This window comes from Orbicella faveolata, unplaced genomic scaffold (assembly GCF_042242905.1).
Source record: "Orbicella faveolata isolate gen_17 unplaced genomic scaffold, um_ofav_v1 contig_1, whole genome shotgun sequence".
NCBI lineage: Eukaryota > Metazoa > Cnidaria > Anthozoa > Scleractinia > Merulinidae > Orbicella > Orbicella faveolata.
In genome coordinates this window covers 33,932,267-33,951,899 of record NW_028301536.1, presented here as the reverse complement: position 1 = coordinate 33,951,899, position 19,633 = coordinate 33,932,267, and the positions used below count along the sequence as shown (strand labels likewise).

Below are 19,633 nucleotides of genomic sequence, written 5' to 3'. Positions count from 1 at the left end.
TAGGCTCCTAGTGGAGCTAAGGAAGTCAACAATGCTCCGCCAGCAGAGTCTGCTCGGTGCCATCTTCTCACGGCTGGCGTCGGCGTACTGGAGAGGGAAAATTATTTTCCTTCGTACGAACGTGGTGAGAAAGACAGAAATTCAACCTTTCTTTTTGCACGCTGGATGTTCAAATAGGATGACGGATGGCTGCTATGTATACACGCGTTGGATACTTAGGAATCAGTGGACAATATTCCTTCAGATCCAGGGCCCTGGCAAGACAATTAACGAACATAGCTTCTCTTCCAGCAATTTTGTCACGAGATCTCGTATCCTACTTGACTAGAAGTCAGGGACCACTACAGCTGATTAAAGGGGAACGTTAATCTTTCCCTCGTGCATTTTTTCATACATTTCCCGTGCTTTCCTTCGCTCTCAGTCTATTATATCCTTATCTTCACCAATGTCCAGTTGCTTGCTCATTTCCTCTTGCGATCTTGGCGCCTTGCCCCTGCGCCTTGCCTTATGCTATTTTCCGTGGGTTCTGCGTGGTGTTCCGTCGTTGGTTCAGTTTCACGTTTGCTAATTTCCCTTCCAGTCTGTTATTATTTTCCAGTGGATCAATGAGTTCCCTCCAACATTCCGCTGGGAATTCTCCTTGAGCTCCCTCTTGCTTCCTTATGCATCCATATCCTAACCTTTCTCCTTTCTTTTATCAGATTTCCAACATTTCCTTGGAGGTCAGGATGGCTGGATAGTCTGGATATTGGCCAAGTCCTTTTTTCTGTGCTTATGGACCGAGACGAAGTCGATTTATAGCTTTTGGGCAAAAAAATTGCTTGCGGGACACAGCAGGTAGTCCCGAGCGGGCAAGACCCGCTCCGGTTCTTTGCCAGGTCACGAGAATTTTGTCACATGACGCACGGAGTAAAAAAACCGCGCGCGCGGAGTGCAAAAAAATACTTCAGGGTCCGAACTCACGCAATGGAGTGGACCTACACGTTTTTCGTTTTGGTTCTGTCATTGCTCCCAGAGCTCGGAAGGTGCCAGCAGGGATGCAGCGATATTCCAGACAACCTGCGCTTCGATTGTTACCCTGAAGATGGTGCAAGCGAACAGAATTGTTTGAATCGTGGCTGTTGCTGGAGGAAACCTTCCAGTGTCGGTGATGAAGTTCCGCTTGATATACCTTACTGTTTTTATCCCAGTGACTACGGTTATCAACTAGTGAACAAGGAGAAAACGCAGACAGGATATTTGTTAAGTTTGACAAAGAAAGGGCACGCTGGACCTTATGGCAATGATATCGAAAATTTGGCCGTGGATGTGAGATTTGAAGCTCAAGATCGACTTCATTTCAAGGTAGGGTTTGGAAACAACCTATATCTACACAACAGTGAATTTTGTAATCAATTGCCTATGAGCTCCCTTTCTTTATGTATTAACTTGTGTAATATTCTGGGGCCAATAAACCAGCCAAAACGTACTCGAAAACGCAACTCCTTTTAATAGACCAATTTCGATATATTAAAATTCAGCCTAAAACAATAGACCACAGCACGAGGCTCAGGGGGAATAACTACAGAGTTTGTGGGGTTTATTCCCCAGAGCCTCGTGCTGAGACGTCCATTGTGTTGACAACGTGTTTCATCCCACTGAACTCTGGAAAACTACTGGAGGACCGGTTACACAGCTCACAGCATTCTTTTCCACAACTTGATAGGAAAATCGTGCACAAGTACTTTTCCTATATTTACATGTATAGGTTATCAGGTTTCAAACTCATGATAATCTTGTGATCAATCGCAGTCAACTTCCTGTTTATGTTTCAGTCCCAGGCCTCTTTTGTAATCTAAAGATTTCAAAAGATCTTGTACTGGGAGTGATCTAGCATGAGAAGAGTCTTTACAAAATACAGTACAGTGTACATACATGTCAGACATTTCATGCATAACCCTCAATAGTGGCCCTTCCATTTACCTACATATACTAGGAAATATTTAATTACCGTTATAATTAATTTTTCGAGATCCCAAAAATGTGCTGTGTTACATGTCTCTGTCAAGAAAGGTTGAACCATGGGTCAGATATGCTCACATATATGGATGGCCATCATTTGGCCTGATGGTCTAGTTTTTGAAGCACATGAGGAAAATTAATACAGTGTATGCATTGTATCAGGTTTGCAGAACTGGCAATTACCTATATTTTTGTATGGAGATAGTAAAAAAATTTGACATCTTTGAGTGAAGGTGTATGAAGCAGTTCATTCAATACAAATAGCCAAAGGCAGGACAATGAGGGTGGCTGGAAAACCCAAATAGTGAATAGCAGATAGTCGCGAATAGCGAACAGCAAATAGTCCTGAATAGCGAATAGTGTGAATAGTGCGAAGTGGCGAACAGTCTTGAATAGCGGCAAATAGTGGCAAATAGTGGCAAATCGTAGCAAATAGGATACACAGTATCTCGCAGTCAACCTCTCAGCAATGCAGGGTGGAATTTTCCCGCTAAAAAGTACAGACGTTTATCAGGACAAAAGGTGTTTCTAAATGGAATTTCTTCTGTTTTAACCGCTGTAAAAGCGTTAATACATCTTTATGAGGTTATCCTTGTGTTTTCTGTTTTCTAATGTTGGCGATGGACAGCCCTAGCCTGGGTCCGGAGAAGAAAAGGCAATAAATACTGAAATCAGTTCTGTTGCTTATTTGGATAATTGATTAATGCAGGATATTAGATCTAAAGCGTTGACTATTGACGACTATTCATCACTATTCGCCACTTTTCGCGACTGTTCTCCACTATTCGCACTATTCGAGACTATTTGCACTATTCTGGACAATTCGCTATTCGCAACTATTCGCTATTTGCTATTTGGGTTTTCTAGACACCCGGACAATGAGGTTTCCAATGATGCAAAATTATGAATATTAAAGCTTCACAAGAAATCATAAATTATCCCAGGCAGCAAATGCTACTGAGTTGTACAAATTTTGCTGGGTTAAAACTTTCCAGTGGTCATTGCAGTGTAGGTCAAAGTAGATCTTGAAGAATACTCCAACCATGTGTATGTAGAGATGGTTATCACAGAGCACTTCTGAATAATGTATCCAAGCATAGCAATATTTGTTAAGCTAGGATCAAGACAATCTATCTGCATATCTGTGTCTTGAACAACAAATTGAATTAAAGGGCCTACAGGTCATAAATATGTGAATTTACTTGGAGGACTGAAACAGATACATGTAGTTCATCTTGAAACATACATCTAATCCATCTTTAATTCGTCCATAGACACATAACCAGGTACACAGAAAATTACTTAATCCATTTAACCTAGGGTTGAGGGGTATAAAGTGCTAACAGTATGACAATGTCAATTTTTTCAAGAACAGTATTTACTTGTGAGCTGTAGGGTTCAAACAAACTTTTTGACCTTTCCTAAAAATTAATAACATATTTTAAATAATATCACTGAGCTGTGCTGTAGTGCCCATAGTATTTGAAAGGCTTTAACTGTAAGAAAAAGAGACACTGACTCGGTAATTCTAATTGTTTCAACAAGCTTTTTTAAGCTTGTTGAAATAATTAAACGTTTCTAAAAACTTTACAATGCTCTTTCCGCAGGTATTTGATCCCAATAATAAAAGATATGAAGTTCCCATTGAGACTCCCAAAGTTGAAAAAGAGGCGACTACACTAGACTATACTGTCAGTGTCACTAATTTTCCATTTGGCATTGCTGTGACACGAAAATCTACCGGAACTGTTCTGTAAGTTTGTTCATAAAATGTATATTTGTCTGTGTACTTTAGTTAAGATGTGCAAAAAGCACCAAAAAATAGCTTCTGATTTTATTGATGAACCCTTACAAGTAAATGTATACATACATTATGTATATTTTCATGATCATTATTTAAATATTACCAGGGCTCAAAAATAGTGCCATCTGGTTGTTCGGGACATGTAGATTTTCTTGCTGGGCGAGTAACTTTTCATTCACACTTACTTGATGGGTAAGGGTCTAGGCAAGTCATCTTTCAACTGTTATGTAGCAAATAAAAAAAGTATACTAAGACCTGCCCAGGGCAAGCAAAGTTTGAGAGCTGCTTTTCCTGAGTTTTTTCAGGCACTGATTATAGCCAGTTATGCAATTTGTGTTTACTAAGTTGATGTAAAATATTCTGTGTTTAGTTTCAACAGTTCAGTGGGTGGAATGGTATTTGAGAACCAGTTCATTCAGTTGTCGTCACTATTACCCTCAAATGTTCTGTATGGTTTGGGTGAACATGTTGTCCCACTACAACTTGACATTAATTGGACCAGATCGACTTTGTTTTCCAGAGACCAGGGAGGCACTCCTGAGGTACATCAATGAATTGCATTTATGCTGTAAATTGAATTGATTTTGTAAAATACTGTCCAATAATAATATTGACCATGAATGTTGGTTTTATCCTCTAGAGGTTTGCAATTAAGAGGCTGAGTTGCATTTCAGACTGTTTCTCCCTAGGCAATGATATGCACTTGTTGCCTTAAGAAAGCAATTAGAGCTGATCATCTTCAACAATGTGCTGTTCCAGTAATTAAATATTGATCGTACCCTCCTAATGAAGTGTTTTTGGTGTGAATCATCCACTTCCATCACTGCTCCCTCCCCCTCCCCCTCTGCCCCATTTTACACCTGTGGCACATGCTAGTATTGAATTTGTTGGAGTGGTTGGATGTCTCCAGGGAGATAAGAAAGTGAGCATACTAGTGTGTGGTCAGTTTGTGTGAAAGAACGCCTTGCTGAAAGTTGGATATTTACCAGTGATGAAAATTGTACTTGTCATTGAACAGGCAAGTACATTAAACTGGGGCATCGGTGTTATGATAATCCTAGCCCTCATTCCCTTTGTACTGAAAATATAAGGATCTTGTGTATTAAAGGTATCCACGGTCGAGTGTCAATCGATACCCTTGATCAATACTTCATCAACAACCCAATTGATACTTGGTCGACACTTGATCGACACTTGATCATCAGTCGGTCAGTAGTCAGTGCCAAGTGTCAAGCAACTCACATGCATCAATCGAAAATTAGTCGACTGTTGACTGAGATGTCGATGGAGAGTTCATCACGTGTCAACCGAGGTATTGATGGAGTGTCGATCAAGTGTTGATCAAGTGTTGAACAAGGGTATCATTCAAGGGTATCGATCAACACTCAACTGGGGATGCCTTTGGTACACATGTTCCAAATATAATCCACTGTAGGAACAAATGCTTACAGTTTTTAATTTGTAACCTTTCCAGGGTCTTGATAAAAATTTGTATGGTGTTTTCCCATATTATCTGTCAATGGAAAAGGATGGAAATGCTCATGGAATATTTCTTATGAACAGCAATGCAATGGGTATGTTTGCTTTAAATTTGTTCCCAGTAGGCCATATTCGTATTTTTTGGTGTTGGACTAGAACTACATGTACATTGTAGCTTGCACAGCAATGGAGGCTCATGTGGGCTCACGTGGGCTCGTGTGGGGGAATATCATTGAAGTATGGGTTATTGACCAAGTGTGAGGTCAAGATGGCTGGATATTGGCCAAGTTCTTTTATTTGTGTGTTTATGGACCAAGACAGAGTGGGGTCCATAAACTCGCAAAAAAAGAACGAGGCCAATATCCAGCCATCTTGGCCGAACAAGCTTGGTCAATAAAGGATTTATTATATGGCTTTCAGGAAATTTTTCTTGCAGGACACAGTGGGTAATCCCAAGCAGGCAAGATAGCTCCATCTTGCCCACTCAGGTAGCCAATCACAGCATTGGATTTGATTCATCTTGCCCGCTCACGGTGCTAGCCATGTAATAAAAGAGATTAATGTCATTTGCATTTGAAAAGATTTCCCCACATTAACCTCAGTTGCAAGCTGGTTCCAGTGATGCAGCTCAGATAGCCAGCCTTTCAAGAGCAGTGTACTAAGTTTTACTGACCAGTCTAAATTAATTCCTTACTCCCACAGATATTCTTCTGCAGCCTACTCCTGCTATAACATACAGGACCATTGGAGGAATTCTTGACTTCTATGTTTTCCTTGGCCCAACTCCAGATTTAGTTGTCCAGCAGTTTACAGCAGTACGTGTCATAACTTATGTTTAAACTTTTCATAAATGATTGAATAAATAAATATAAATAAATTATAACATTAGGGAAGAAGCCACATCAGTCTTGGCTGGTTTACATGCGGGTCCTCTATCCTGGTTGAATTGGAATTTGGAATGTTGGTTTTTGTGGAGGGAAGAAAACCAGAGAACCCGGAGAAAACCCTCGGAGCAAGGCAAGAACCAACAACAAACTCAACTCACGTATGGCACCAGGCCCGAATCGAACCCAAGCCACATTGGTGGGAGGCGAGCAGTCTCACCACTGTGCCATCCCTGCTCCCCTCTCCTCCTGTTCTTGGGGCAAAGTTAGATTTGAATTCTGGAGTACATCATAAGTTGATCATGAGATGCCCATTTTGAAACTGATGTCACTCAACATCTGAAATGCTCAGCTGTAGTTCTTACAAAACAAAAAGAAATAAAGCAGATCACCACGCATTGATTTAAATTACTTTTGTAGTTACTCAGGGAATTTTTCTGTCTGTTTTCTGCCAGGACTATTTATTCAAGTGAATATATGAAAGATCATATATTTGAACTGCGGAGAAAGACATGAAGACATGATTGATCATCGCAGTTATGTACACAACTTAAGCAGTCATGAAATTAAAGCCTGAAAAAAATTTCAGGCCTGAACGGGATTTGAACTGATGACCTCTGGTATACTGGTGCAGTGCTCTACCACCTGAGCTATCAAGCCAACTGGGAGCTGGTCACTTTGCACTAGTATTGCAGAGGTCATGGGTTCGAATCCCGTTCAGGCCTGAAATTTTTTTGGGCTTTAATTTCACGACTGCTTAAGTTGTGTGCATAACTTCGATGATCAATCATGTCTTTAGGAGTATTTACCTTGCACACAGTAAAGAGAATGCGCCAAATGATTCTTGCTCAAATTAATTATTCTGGCCCAAGTTTGATGGGACTGCTGAGGATATTTTGGTGGAGCAAAGCAATAAATTGAATTCTTTCAAACATGCTAGACCTTGCATTGAAGTCTCGTACATTGTGCATGTAATCGTGTTATTTTTACCAGTGGAGGGGGATGGTTGGGGGACAGTAGTCAGCAGTGAAGGTGTCTAGGAAATATGGGAACATTTTTTGGACAATGTGCACTGTTCATCTGACATTTGAACTTTGACGGGCCCATATTTTTTGTGGCAGCCATTGTTGAGAGGACTAGACGTGGGGTGAGTTCTGTGTCAGATATTTCTTTTGTTTCATTACAATGAATCTTTTATATTACTCAAAAATTATGCAAGATACTGCAGTGCAGTTTAGAGGGGAAGGTACAGAATTGTATTGTTCACATGATTGGGCCATTTTAAGGGATAAAATGTAATAGTATTTAATACTGTTACACTCTGGTAGACCCTAACCTTTATTGTCAACAAAACATTTTGTTTACTGTTTTACATCTTCCTTGCCTTCAAGAGTAGACTACAGTTGAACCTCCCGTACACGACCACCCAAAATGCCCAGGCTATGTGGTCGCTGATGGGAGGTTGTTGCTTACAAGAATTTAGACCATAATGGGTCCAAATTTTTCCTCATTAGAATATGGTGAGTCCTGAGTCTTACCCAAAGTGCCAATGCCAATGCAATGTTTTATTGATGGAAAAGTTAATTTTGAGAAAAAATTTCATTTGGCTCTTCCCATTAAGAAATTTCCATTTCTTGTACCAGCCAGGAGTACGATAATGTTACAACACCTTGTTATCCAATTTTCACTCTTATCTGTCAAGTGGTCGCTCACGTGAGGTTAAAAACAATGAAAAATTCAAACTTTTAGCCCTAAAAGCGGTCACTGTTACTTGCGAGAGGTGATCGCCTACAAGAGGTTAAAAATATAGGGATTTGACTTGGAAACTTTTACGAGTAGTATTTTGGAAAACTGGTTGCTGAGGAGAGGTGGTTGCAAGTGGAGGTTCGGCTGTACTTAAATGTTGACTGTACAATTTGAGAGTTCATTGTAGCTTAAAGGCTTAAAACACTGAAGCCATTCAACACCCAGAGAAACCTACTGTAGCTGTCATTGCTCATTAAAATAAAATTAATGATTTTTTTTTTCATCATTCTAGGTGGTAGGTCTTCCATACATGCCACCATACTGGGGTCTAGGGTTTCACCTGTGCCGCTGGGGTTATGGAAGTTTAAATGGTACCCAAACAGTGAATGAAAACATGAGAAACTATAGGATTCCTCAGGACGTCCAGTGGAACGATATTGAATACCTCAATGAACGTAAAGACTTTTGGGTTGATCTGGACTGGAGGGGGCTGGGAGACTTTGTGAACAAACTACACAACAGTTACAGTCAGCACTACATTCCTATAGTGGTGAGTATTTTAATTCTGTAAATGTATCTACATTAGTAGACAATGCTTATATGACTACCAAGTTGTGAATTTGGGTATGGTGTATTAAAATTAATTTTAATTAGTGATCACTGACTTCACTCAGGGTTGAAGCTAAGAAAATACAGTACTCTCCTGGTAAAGATTGTCATTGAGCCGGTCACCATTTTTCGCGAGAAACCTGGAACAAAACATAGAAGACTTTCTTTCACAAAGAAATTTGGCCGCAGTGTCTGATCTAGGATTTCACTTTAAGGGGACAATCTGTCCCAGTCAACGTTTTTCTAGGGGACATTCCAGTTTTTTGGGGGACACACTGTTTTTTGCTTTTGAGAAATTAAAAAAAAAGTCAAGTCAGCATAATGACTTTCTTCGTGGCGAGTCAGTGTTAAAGTTCTGAAATTAATGCAGCCAGAAATGAAGAGATTTGCTTTGCTAGACCCAATGCAAATCAAACACAACATACTCTTTGTGTTATCGTGTCGCAACCACTTGAATTTTTTCAACCAGGTAGATTGAAAGTTTCTCTTTGATGCCTTGGCTTTTGGTTCGACAAAAGGTTCACGTTCATCAGTATCACTCAATTTATCTTTGTCAACGTTGTCGGTTCTGCTGGTTTCTGTTTGCGGTCTGTGTTCTTCTCTTTTGTTTTCTCGACCAAAGAATGATAATATTCTTTTCTGCTTTGACGTAACAATAATATAACAGAACGACAAAGAAAACAACGGAAATATCACATTGTGTTTCATCAATCAAGCATGAAAAGTAAGGGGTTTGCAATAGAAGAATATATTCTACATGTTCCCAGGAATCTCATCTCAGCCTCTGGCAGCCATTTTTATTTGTCCATGTCGTAAACATTCATAAAACGCACGCTGTTTTATATTGTCAATTCTATGAAACTTTAAATCACACAATGTTTTCGAAAAACTTAGGAAACGAAGGAAAATTGCAAGTCAGTAGCTACAGATGTTTGTTAGGCCAAAATGACCCACAAGACAAATATTTGGGGACATCTTCTATCGAACTGCGCCAATCCCGCAATGGCACGCTCTAGATCAGACACTGGGCAGCTGAATGGAGCACAAACTTTTCGACAGTTAGCACATCTAAAACGTCACATACCGATTCGAAGTGAAACCAGTGGATCAGTCTCTTGAATCTTTGAATTTAGAGGTAATTTATTTCTCCTTTGGGCGGTATTTTAGATGTTAAAAAGTATTTCTGTCACACAGCCGACTAGCGAAGTATTCTGACTTGCATTTGATTTACAGCAATGTAAAATGATTTACAGTTTTGTTGACATAGGCCCGCACAATTTATATTTCATGTGCATTGATCAGGTGTATGTAAGTTTATATTAAGACAGATGTTTAAACGCAGTTCCTTGGTATAGTCATGAATTATATTGTGCAAAATGGTGATAAAACATCATTTTATATTGCAAACAATGTGCTGTGAGGTCACTTCAGGCAGCATGCAACAGCGAAACAGTTTTACTTCGACGGTCTGGAATTGAAATCAGAGTGATATATAATTTTATATATTTCGTTTGACCTGTGTGAATGTTAGAATAGGACTGGAGAATTTCAAACGTGTATTTGCCTGTGTGTGGTTTAATATAGCAATGATCAGTGATCGCCTGTCTTTTGCTTCAGTTGAGATGGACACAAATTATTTGTTGACTTTACCCCAGTGGAAAAGTTTCTGTCACAAATTGTCACCTGAGCAGCCCCGACCACGGTCTCTCTCCCAACTAAAAGGGAGGCAGAGGAGAGAGAACCTGGGGACGAGGTTGTAATCTAAACAAGAGATATTACAATATACAAGTTAAAAATGGAAGAATACAAATTTTAAAAAGTACATGTAAACTCTCCTAACTTCATCTTAAAAAGTAAAATAGATTCAGGTTGTTAAAATCTTTCACAGGCTGATAAGTTAAGTTTCTGTTTACACCAGTTGGTTTTGGGGGCAGGCAAATGGATTTTCACAGACTAGAGGGTGTCATAGGTGTGAAAGTTTTTTTGTTTGTTTGTTTGGTAAAATGTATTTATGAATTTTAGTATAAAATGTATAAATTATGAATGGAAACTTGAAAGGGGATAACTGATGAGGCAAAAGTTGAAGTATTATTTGTGCTCTTTTCCAGGATCCTGCTATATGCTCCCAGCAGACATGGGGTTCTTATCCTCCTTTTGACGATGGACTTGCAATGGGCATTTTTATCAATGATTCCAGTGGTGAACTAATTCATGGCAAGGTTAAAATCTTGGATATGTTGTGTTATAATCACATATACAGTGCGATATTGTTATGTACACTGGAAATTTAGATTTTTACAAGTTCTTTAGACATTTCATGCATTAAGATGGTGCCCGAGTGGGTGGAGGGTGGCGGGGGAACCGGGACTTCCGTAAATTTGGGATGCATGTAGGTGTGTGCCGTGGAGGGTCTTAAAACCTGACCCTATTTAAGGATGAAGCAAGTGAAAATTTATACGTGAACGGGTGAACTTTATTTCGTTTTTGTAAAATTGGAAGTTAACAGATAGTTCAGTTTTAACAGATCATTTGTTTTTCATTTAGCTGGACATTTACACACTGGATATTTAGCTGATATACGATTATAGTTACCCTATCGTAGGATCACACTGGGAACACAATGGTAACAGGGGCAATATGATACCTTATTTAAGGATCAAGAACCTCAAAAACCATGCCCTACCCCATGGCAAATTCCTATACAGCCTGCATATGGGAGTAACCCCCCCCCCCCCCACCCACCCAACCCTGTAGAGGAGGTGGTAAGGTGTGGGGCGTAGTTTGGTTGTATGGTGCAACATTTTACACAATGCTCGTAGCATTTCTGAGATGGCTAGCAAGTGTAAAATGCAAAGTGCAAACTATAAGAGTAACAATCCAGGACGCAGTATTGAATGCAATAGTTTCAAGGATAGGCTAATGGAACAGTTGCTAGTACTGTAGTTATATGCCTGCCAATAACCACGTACATGTACTAGCGTGGCACACGCGATTATATTTACTTGTTGATATATAATTATCTTATTACCCGCGCGTGAGAGCAGTACTAGGGGAGTATCGGACTGTGATCTTTGCACGAGGTCAGTACAAAACATAGGTGGATATTATCCCAGCACAGTCCACTCCCAGGCAAGCTCGGAAAATAAGAAGAAAAAACCATCATGGATTGGGTACTTGGGGACGATACATTGTATGCTTACAGAGTGCAAGTCTGATCGAAAACCGATCGAGCATTTACTCACGTCTGATGTTTCAAAAAAAGAGACAGGGAGAACAGGAAGTTGGAAGAAAAATAATATTTTACCTTAAGGTAGTTCTAATAGAGATAGAAGTCCCAAAACTACAAGAAAACCTTCAAGAGTGATCTTGCATGATTATTTGGGATTGTGCCTGACCAGTCCAATCCTTGGAAAACATTGGATCGGCAATAGACAAATCAGATCGATTCATGTTAGTTATTGCCCTATCTGAAGTGACAAAGTCACATAGTAATATTATTTTACTTTTTGTAGGTCTGGCCGGGGGATACTGTATTTCCAGACTTTACCTACTCAGCAACCCAGGCTTACTGGGAACAGATGCTTTCGCATTTTCACGAGGAAGTTGAATTTGACGGCCTGTGGATTGACATGAATGAACCGTCCAGTTTTGTGGATGGCTCTGAAAAGGGCTGTCCAGCCGATTCACCTCTGGACCACCCTCCGTACGTGCCCCATGTAACAGGAGGGACGCTATACAGCAAAACACTCTGCATGTCAGCAAAACATCACGACTACTCACATTATGATGTGCACAGCTTGTATGGCCTGTCGGAAATGGTCCAGACAATGAGGTAAGGTTAGCCCCACACATGCTTAGAGTAGGCTTGAATCTGAATCTCCCTAAAGTCTCCTAGTATAATTTTTACTGTTTTGGGAGCACCCAATTAAAGATTTTAGACTGAAGGAATTGTGAGGTTTTCACGTGCAAGAAACGAGCGATACCTGATGACGTGTCTTTTGTGTGCGTGCCGACCGGAAATGTTAAGAGCGCTTGTTAGCACGTGAATTCGAAGAATTGAACAAATTCAAGTGAACATCAATCGAATGAAATTCGACACATCTAACACGTTCCTCGTGCACATGACAGTTTTTGAACACGTATTTTTGACTACTGTTTTCTTTTAGTTTAGTTTAATAGTTGGTTTCATTTGTAGTCCGTACAGCCGAGTTCGCGAAGAAAGTTCGTAAATTTAGATAATTCTGAAGCGAAGCGTAGAGACGTGGTGCGTAGAAACGCATATTGAGGCTTGAGATATGTCGCTGTGAAACTCTGAAGCAAAATGTCAGGAAAGAAAACATGGAGTTTTACATCTGACCCCAGGAAAGTAATGGCCAATAGCATTCTTTTAACACTCATTTCATCGGCTAATTCAAAAAGTAGCCAACACTGCACATAACTGCAACCTTGACCTAAGGGTAAGGTAGGTTGGTCAACAGAAATAAACAGATATCTTTATGAGTAACAGTCCATGGAAACCTGCCGTGTATATTGAACTTTACATCTTACTTTCTATGGTCTAAAACCAGGAGCGGAACGTTTTTCCTTACTGTTTTTTTTTTTTTCGAGCAAGATCTTTGTTGCCTTTGCGGGTTTTCGCGCAGCAAAGTTTTCTTGCTTTTTTTCGCTATTCGTTCCACAAACTAAAGGAAACCGGGATCTGTTGCAGAGTAAAACTTCCTTTCTCGGGTGATCAAACAATGGCTCCTAGAGAGAGACTTTTGTTCATACAAGCTTAGCAGAGTCTCTTCTACTCTTGCTGAGCACATTTTTTGCGTATTTATGTTTTTTAATCAGCGCGCTGAAGAAAATCAGAGGAAAGCGGAGTGTTGTGATTTCACGTTCAACGTTTCCCAGTGCCGGTCGTCATGGGGGGCATTGGTTGGGAGATAACGCTGCCACCTTCAACGATTTGTATCTCTCCATACCAGGTGAGGAACAAATAACAAACGACTAAATTATGGCAAAAACACTCTTTCTACATATATCAGTCTAATTTTCTGGGTTGCCATATTGTGTTCCATTTTCATACCGTGTTTGAGGGCCTGTTCAAACGCAGCAACACGATGCTGCTGTTGCACGTCTTCGACGCATTCGAAGAAGGATTAGCCCGCTGTCGTCGTGGAGATAGAATTTCGAGAAATTTGGGGAGAACAGAGCAGTGATGGCTTAGCTTGTGCTATGTAATTTTGTCGGAAAGGGAGTGGAAGTAGACCTTAAGAATGAACCGTGCAGTTTTAATGTCTGGAGCAGACAAATTACGACAGTGGCTAGGCGAGTTACCCCTCCTTGAGACGTTTACTTGGCAAAATGCGACCTCGACTGACAGGGTTACCCTACCCGGCAGACAAGGAAACCCACCTTAGCGGATTACCCAACCTATCATGTAAGCGTGCGCTAATTAGAATGAGGGATTATATGGAGAGGCGAATTACCCCACTTAGGTGGGTTTCCTCGCTTACCTGGGTCCCCCACCTCCATGTAAAATGGCCCTAAAATTCGTGCTAAATATTTAGAGTTCACACCAATATAAATCACACATTGAAATTGTATTCATTAAAATTACCTGGTCGCAGAAATTACTCAATATTTCATGATATCTTGAATTTCTCTTTCATTCAGGAATATTGAACTTCAATTTGTACGGTATTCCTCTGGTTGGACCAGATATCTGTGGCTTTCAAGGCGCTACTACTAAAGAACTGTGTGCCAGATGGACGCAGCTAGGCGCCTTCTACCCTTTTTCTAGAAATCACAATACAAAGGGTGATCCTGTAAGTACAGTGGCAGAAAAAAAGTCCTTAAAATGACGCCTGTTTTGCTCGTCAATGAGACTGATTAAGTTTTTCATCCAATTTGTTAACAGCTATTCTTTAGACAGCTCATTCGAAATTCGATGAAACATTTTACTTACCTAATTAAACAGGTTATCTATTTTGCCACTTGTGTAATTGTCCCCTTCCCCTCCCCCCTCCCCCCTCCCCCCTCCCCCCTTCCCCCTCTCCCCTTCTCCCTCCCCCCTTCCCCCTCGGTAAACGTAAACATATACTCTAACACTGCACATGTCTCTTTCTTTCTCAGCCCCAGGACCCCGCAGCATTTGGAGACGATTTCGCTCGTATGGCACGTGATGTGTTATTGACCCGCTACAGACTCTTGCCATATTTGTACACCCTGTTTGCGGAGGCGCACACCACCGGAAGTGCTGTGGCCAGGGCTCTTTTCTACGAGTGAGTTCTTTGTTCTTGAAAACTAGAAATGTTATTTTTGATAGAGTGAATCTCTTAAACAGCCGTTCTTAGTGCAGATAAGCTTGTTAACTACTGTATAATTTTCCGATGGGTCATTTACGCGCATGAAGGATCCGTGAAACTTTCTTGGGTCTGTCAGCTCTGCCAGACTTACACAGTCAGGTGTGAATGACTTGTCCCGAGAGGTAACCAAACATCCCGCGAGAAGGACCTGTATGACAATCTTGTTGGGTAAATTTTCGGAGTACAGTGGGACCCCGCTACAACGCAGCCGTAAGCAAAGAGACTCTGGTTGTATTCATAGAGTATCAAAAAATGGGCTTACAGTTGTCAAGTCGGTCTTCCGTAGTCAAAGGGAAGTGCGTCAACAGCATATCAGTTAATCACTCTCATGCAGTTAATTACTTGCTTTTATTCTGGTTGCGTTTAGGTTTCCAAACGACAAAGAAACGTATCCTATGGACAAGCAGTTCCTTCTTGGACCGGCCTTGCTTATAACACCAGTCTTAGTTCAGGTTGGTAGTGCACTCTTCTCTCTCTGTCAGTCATACCTGCATGTTGCATATTTTCGGCATACTTTTCAGCATACTTTCGGCATATTTTCGTCATCAAGTAGCCTGCTGGGCCACTTGGCACGCACGCAGACCTTACCTACATTGTATCTATATCGAAGAGATCCTTATAAGTTCGTTTTTCTAAGAGGGTAGTTTTAACAGGTCCCTGGCCCCGATCCTGTAGTTGTGAACAATTAATCATGCACGTAAAATCAATTATTGCAAGAAATAAACCGTTCATTAATGCAATCTCTTAAATTGAACACATACTACATTTTCAGAAACCTCGATGTGAGGAATGGTAACTGAAGTGAGTGGAGTGCACATGCGCGAGCAGCGCGAGTTCGATTTGAAATCACAAGTATGATTTCAGACCAAAATTGCACTCCACTCAGTTCAATTGCCACTTAATTACATCCGTTTTGAAATCGCACAATTTAGTAGCCGAAATACAAGAACTACAAGATTTTGATCAGTACCAAAATTTGCCAAACAAAGGCTTTTTTTGTCTTTCATTTTCCTGCAATGTGTTTGTTAGTTTGAAAAAGCCTTGAAATCTGATTTGTTGTTTTGTTTTAGTATTCCAATCTCTTTGGCCAGGAAAAAGATGCAATTTAGAGCAAAAGATAGTGCGATTCGTGAATAAATCACCCCGCTTGGAGCCAATCAGATTTCAAGGATAACCAGTGGTTTCAAAATGAATGTAATAAAGCCGGGAGGCAGTTAACTGTTTTACACAGGTCTGTTGTCAACAGTCTTCTCCTCTATAAGTTATTCTACGTGGAGTGACGTTACTCTTTTATATCTTGTTCTTTTCAAGGGATCCACCTCAGTTAAAGGTTATTTCCCAGATGCCACATGGTATGACGGTTTGGATGGGTCCATTCTACAAACCTCTGGGGGAGGGGGTCAGTATCACACGTTATCAGCCCCCTGGGATAAAATCAACTTCCATTTTAGAGGAGGACATGTCATTACAACACAACAGCCAAACATCACCACTTATTACAGGTAAAATAACCAAAGATAATGGAAAGTGCTGTGACCAAATGACCATGTGACCACGTTGGACTCTGGATCGAGAGGGTCTGGGATTGAGCGCTGGACGGTCTTCCGTTATGTCTTCGTAAAATATGGGCGTGACGCTTCATCCCCACCGCTGCCGTGGTGGCGGAAGAGAGAAAAAATTAAGAAGGCGTTTTTATTTCTGGAATCGCGCAAGTATTGACGGAATAAAATATTTTGTCGTTGGTGATTCTTGCCGATCTGTTCTCCTTAGGACGCTGAAAAACAGGATACAAAACAGCTGCAAGACGATAACAAAGAAACAAGAAAATTCACGAGCCTCTTCTTTAGACTGAGACAAGATTGCCTTCAACTACACTTTGTAGTCACTGAGTTTTCAACTTCATTTGACCGTTTCACTAGTTTGTCTTTCTGTCCTGTACCTTATGTAACTCAATACCATATTTTAGGAACTTTTCTTCTTCCCATTATTTGAACTGGAAAGCCGTAAGGATGCGCGTTTGAACGCAGAACGAAAACTGTTTCTGCGCCAGCGAGTTAATGTTTGATTGTTCTGTTGACTTTTGTCTGGAGAGTTAGTTATTTCTAATTTATTTCTTTTTTATATTTGTTGCAGCCGCCAGAATCCATTTGAATTGATCGTTGCATTGTCTTCATCAGGGGAGGCCAAGGGAGGCTTGTTTTATGACGACGGCGAATCACTCGGTAAGCAAAAGGGATAAATGTATTTCTCTTGTTGGTGAACGTGTCAATTCTGTGCACTGTAACCAGTACAGTACAGTTCCCGCGGCCAATGGTTTGTACATTAAAGAAAAAGAGAATTGCTTTCTTTGCAATTGTTAGTGTAGGCAAGTTGTCCCTCATTTTTCTCGCTACGGTAAGTGCTGTGGGTGAACGTGCGCGTGCGTTCAAATCGCCTTGTGCGAGGAGACGCGATACCGGCGCTGGTGCATTTTTAAGATTATCCACAAATGTTACCAGCTTTTACATGTAAATGAATCTGGGGTAAGTTTAGTATCTAGTCATTCAAATACAAAAAATCCTGTTAGCTTTACGTTGTCCGCTACTTAGTTTTACTTCACTGATTTCTGTTGAGTTATCGAATACATGCAGCTATACCCAGCTGATTTACGCTTGTTAAATGGTGTCTTTCAGAGCCTATAGTGAGTGCTCCGTACTTATATGTTCAATACAAAGCTACCATGGTAAGTAAATTGTCTCGAAAAAGATGTTCAAAAGTCAGGAATAGAAACTAGTGCCTGTGGGAAAAATCTCGAGTTCTTTTAGCGCTTTCCAGGGCAGGAGATTTGTATGGAAAGCCTAAATGATTGTGTATTTCTTGTTTTTCAGGGAACATTGACTGCAACAGTTGTGAAGAGTTCTTATCAACCTAAGCCACCGCTGAGCTACATACACGTGTTTGGCGTCGCGTCGAATCCTAGCTCTGTTACAGTGAATGGCTCTCCAATATCCAGCTATAGTTACAATCCGACAACTAAGGTAATTTTCAGTAGCGTTTTAGTGGTTATTAGAAGTAATGGTAATAAAATAACCGGAGTTCCATTTCGTTGTAATATGTTGTTACTGGAACGCCGCGTCACTGTCATCAGATTTTTTATTGATCACTTGCGTGATTACCAAAGAAGAAAGACTCCATTAGGACCTGATGACAAGCAATGAGAATCGAGAAATTTGCTATAGTTATGATTAAGCCAAAAAGTTCCTTTGGCAGTGTGTGAGATTCTACTGAAAACTAGTTTTAAATCATAATTATGTCGTTGTCATTTTATGACTGTGCCTGTGAAAAAGAAAGCGAAAGGGAGTTAGAAATAATCGCGCAACGGCGGGGGAGAGGGTGAGGGGAGGGGGGGGGGGCTGCGGCAAACCACTCTTTCTGGTGTTCGGGCTGAAACCTGATATTTCAGGCTGGCTGTCCGACCGATAGTTTGATGAGTGGGCAGTGAACATTTGCTTGACTGACTAATTGACGAACGGACTGACTGACGGATTGATCGATTGCTCGATTGACTGACTGACTGATGAACTGTCTGGGTAAAAAATTGGTTATTGATTATTATCGTTATCGTTATCATTATCATTATCGTTATCGTTATTGTTGTTATTATTATTATTATTATTATTTTATTATTATTATTATTGTTACTGATTATTATTGATTGATGGACTGATTGACTGATTATTTTGTGTTTGTTTGTTTGTATTTTTTTTCTTTCTATCAGGTGCTGACCATCAGCCAACTCACCCTACCAATGGCCAAAGACTTTATGGTGCACTGGTCCTGAAGTACCAAGTCAAGCATTTCTTACTGCGTTGTCGAAATCTGCATGAAATATTTCTGTAATAGAAATCATCCTGTGAGAACGTGAGCACTAAAAGGAATTCTCCTTCTGATAACTCGAAAGAAACAGAGAACTAGCGCGAACTGATAGCGTACTAGCGTAATGATGTCGCGAGCAAAGTAAAGAATTTACAAAAAGCGTCTTCTCTATCTTAAATATCTTTAGGTTCCGTAAAGATGTTACCGATAAATTTCGTGATTTGCAATGACAGTGCATCAAATGCAAAAGAGCTAGAACTTGATCTTTAAGGGGAAGAGTACAGTGAAATTATATTAGAAGTAGTTGTGACGACGTTCAACTGGTAAACCTTATAATAGATTTTTACCATCAAAAGTTTATTTTTAAAAATTGAAAAGGACCAACAGAGTAAATTAATTTACCCTGTTACGAAGGATTTTTTTAAATTTTTTGAGACTGAAAGTTCTAAATAAATGTCTTGCTTTCGTATGAAGAGTTACTGTTGAGGTCTGTGAACTTTGTGACGGAGGAGGGGGTACTCTCTTATATGGTCTATAAAGAGTGTTGTTTTTTAGCCGTTTTGGTCAGATTTTGTCTCAAAAAGGGTATGGTTCATGTACTCTTGTCTTGAATTGGGTATGTTTTTTTAGAAGAAGCTACTTTTTCATCATCGATAACACCGTCAACAAAAGCCCTTCACAATGCCTTTAACATCGGTCTAACCTAGGGAACTAGTTATAAGACAGGTCTGATTGATTTAATGGTCAGGTCTTAAATAGGGTCTCGAATTTTTGGTCGATTTTGGTTAATAGGGTAAGAGGTCGGGTAAGAATTTTTTCAAAGCGGGCCTCGCAGCTCCACTCAATTTTTCTTAGAGTATCCCCCGGGGAGCTTTAAAGAGCTCCCCATCCATGACTTTGAA

At 40.3% G+C, this 19,633-nt stretch overlaps 1 protein-coding gene across 1 annotated transcript; it reads left to right on the top strand.

The window, feature by feature from the left end:
• The first annotated feature begins 915 nt into the window (after positions 1 to 915).
• On the top strand, positions 916 to 19,200 carry LOC110041201 (lysosomal alpha-glucosidase-like). The gene is made up of 17 exons (XM_089273508.1): positions 916 to 1,344; positions 3,609 to 3,754; positions 4,176 to 4,347; positions 5,280 to 5,379; positions 5,987 to 6,099; positions 8,207 to 8,464; positions 10,632 to 10,742; positions 12,036 to 12,355; positions 13,360 to 13,493; positions 14,185 to 14,336; positions 14,644 to 14,792; positions 15,244 to 15,328; positions 16,188 to 16,378; positions 17,010 to 17,098; positions 17,549 to 17,598; positions 17,744 to 17,893; positions 18,634 to 19,200. The coding sequence occupies exons 1-17, from the start codon at positions 967 to 969 to the stop codon at positions 18,694 to 18,696; spliced, it is 2,661 nt and encodes an 886-aa protein (XP_089129634.1). The 5' UTR covers positions 916 to 966; the 3' UTR covers positions 18,697 to 19,200.
• The last annotated feature ends 433 nt before the right edge of the window (positions 19,201 to 19,633 follow it).

Excerpts from the sequence above, each read along its gene's own strand:
- LOC110041201 (XM_089273508.1), top strand. The coding sequence starts at position 967 with ATGGAGTGGACCTACACGTTTTTCGTTTTGGTTCTGTCATTGCTCCCA. Across the intron at positions 6,100-8,206 it reads TTGTCCAGCAGTTTACAGCA|GTGGTAGGTCTTCCATACAT; the intron begins GTACGTGTCATA and ends TCATCATTCTAG. Across the intron at positions 15,329-16,187 it reads TAACACCAGTCTTAGTTCAG|GGATCCACCTCAGTTAAAGG; the intron begins GTTGGTAGTGCA and ends GTTCTTTTCAAG.